The 2,500-nt window shown below is 48.8% G+C and overlaps 2 protein-coding genes across 2 annotated transcripts in view; one reads left to right on the forward strand and one right to left on the reverse strand.

Moving 5' to 3' along the window:
- Nucleotides 1-19: 19 nt before the first annotated feature.
- LOC126571720 (zinc finger protein 180-like) lies at nt 20-2,072 on the forward strand. Its single transcript, XM_050230482.1, has one exon. It carries the CDS (start codon nt 69-71, stop codon nt 1,746-1,748), a length of 1,680 nt encoding a protein of 559 aa, XP_050086439.1. The 5' UTR covers nt 20-68; the 3' UTR covers nt 1,749-2,072.
- LOC126571721 (uncharacterized) overlaps nt 2,053-2,500 on the reverse strand; it is a 1,955-nt gene continuing 1,507 nt past the window's right edge. The window contains exon 3 of the mRNA XM_050230483.1: nt 2,053-2,500. This exon is cut by the window's right edge and continues 1,063 nt beyond it. Coding sequence (XP_050086440.1) covers nt 2,113-2,500 — 388 coding nt within the window. The 3' untranslated portion in view covers nt 2,053-2,112.

Consider the following 2,500-nt stretch of genomic DNA (forward strand, 5'->3'; position numbering starts at 1 on the left):
GATTAAATGGACGGAGGAAGTGGTTCGGTGTTTTGTGCAGATACGGCCTTCCTACCAAGAAATTCGTTATGGCAGTGGACGGGGCCGTACTACATCCGGCCATGTGCCGATTGTGTTTGCAGGCTGGTCCCGAAACAGCGACCGTTTCGATTTTCAGCATCGCGAATGGATTTGTCGTAGCACAGATGGCACACGATTGCTTGGGAATCGAGATCGTAAAGGATGGATCAGCGTACGAGAACGTTTGCTCACCGTGCATCGTTTCGCTGGTGTCGATGTACGAGCTGTACCTGAAGTATCGCGAGTGCAACCGTGTATTCTTGCAACTGCTTCAGGAGTCCCTAGATCAGTTGGAACCTAGTCCGGTAGACATGCAGTTCGAGGACCTCATCGAAGAAGACTACAGTATCGATGAAGATATCGTAGAGATTGTTGGAGTAGACGAACCAGATACAGCTAGCAGTGGTAACGTGGGCCAAGTATTTGAGGATTCCGTTTACTACATGCCAGATTTCGGAGTGTACGTACGATCGGAGGGAGTGATCGATGGCTTACCGAGTGATTCGACAGCAGCAGAAACGGAGTGGGCCACACCCGTCCAACAGTCCACTGGGACACTGATGGAAGAGCTAAATGCTCAAGTTGCTCGATTGGATGGTCAGGAAATGGCGAACGCATGTTCGGCGCAGCAGAATATTCCATCAGCCGTTACTATGAGCCATAACCCTTCGGTAACCGTGGCAACAGCTGAGCCGTCGTTGTGTGGATCGCAACTTCCAGGAGACCAGCAAGATCAAACAGAGGATCAAACATTCCAGGAACCAAAGCATCACTGCTTCATTTGCGAAACGAGCTTCCAAAACGACATTGAGCTCGTCAATCACTTTCCAGCACATTTTTTGGACGTTCCACAAGACTGCCACCTGTGCGGGACTCACTATCGGACGGTCATGAATCTCAATCGTCACCTTGCCTATCATCAACCTGGACGGCCCTATAAATGTAACCTATGCGAGCGACGTTTCTCCGATAGTCAGGCATTCGAGCGGCATACGGCAGAGTTCCATCACGCCCAGCAGCGTCCTGCCGTTTCGATTTCCGATGATACCGAGCAGCATTTGCTGGTGTGCGATATTTGCGGTAAACTGTATGTCCTTGCGGAACCATATGAGCAGCACGTTCGCCAGCACGAGCATGGCCAGCAACAGCATCAGTGTAAACTCTGCGAACAATCCTTTCCACGGAACATCTATCTGCTGTTTCACCTGGAAACGCACGCCAGAATGCGACCGCATCGTTGCCACTATTGTTCGATGCCGTTCGCATCACTGTATTTGAAGAACTTCCACGAGAAACGCCATCCACCAGAAGGTTCCGATGTACTGGCGCTGACGAAGGGTGAACGGGAAGCAGACCAACAGCCATTAGCATCCCGGCGTTGTCCACTCTGCTTGACGACGTGCCGGACGAAACAACGCCTACTCGCGCACATCGAAACCTTCCATCCAGCCGACACTCGTATCCTGCTGCTCCAGTGTTCGTTTCGCGATTGTCGGCTCAGGTTTCTAGATCCGAGCGAGTTCCAGAGACATATTTCCGATCATCACGTTGACGATCGCTTTCCCTGTACACACTGTGTTCGCGTTTTCAAAAGGCAACATCTTCTCGTAACTCATCTCACCACGGCGCACGGTATAGAAGAGCGAAAAATTTCCGTTCCGAACGAACATACCAGCTGCATCTGGTAACAGTGCATTCCCAGAGCGATGCTGGCATGAACGAAATTTAGATTTTTCGAAGAAAACATAAGTACAAGACTGATCTTAAATGAAGCCGTTGTTTCTTGGTTCAGTATTTGTTTGCGATTGACTGTGTGCGAAACGAAGATTTCAAATTGTTGTGGCTGATAGATTGATTACTATTGTCACCGAGCAATTGATAGGATCTGATAGCATACTATTTATTTGTGCATTTAAAAGAGTAAAATGTTTAGGAAAAGTATTTCTAAGAAAAGCAGAATATAATAAACCAAATGTATTTAAAAGACGTCAGACGTTTTCGATAGTTAATATATTCATACAAGAAGGTACACAGAAGGTGCAGACGATTAGCTTAAAAATCCCATCCCCGGTACTCTTTAACCACGGCATTATTATCTTTGCGCATTCGACGGACTGCACTGGCTTCACCTTTTGGTACGCACCGTTTCTTCAGGTCGCGCTTTTGACGCTCCTGCAAATCGCCCTTTATACGCCCCGTAACAAGCGACGGTGCGATGGTGCTGGCCGTGGTAGAGTACGAGCGAACGCTGCGCGCATCATCGAGCATCTTTCGAACCATCATCATACGATACTGTCGCGAATTGCGATCTACCGTCGCATCCTCCGGATCGCTTTCGGGATCATCCGATTCAATATCGCGAACAGCATCACGTTTCTCATCCTCTTCCAGCGTAGGTTCTACGTACAATTCTGTGCTGGCATCATCTTCCGTCGCGTTG

The sequence above is a fragment of the Anopheles aquasalis genome, chromosome 2 (genome assembly GCF_943734665.1).
Source record: "Anopheles aquasalis chromosome 2, idAnoAquaMG_Q_19, whole genome shotgun sequence".
Lineage (NCBI taxonomy): Eukaryota > Metazoa > Arthropoda > Insecta > Diptera > Culicidae > Anopheles > Anopheles aquasalis.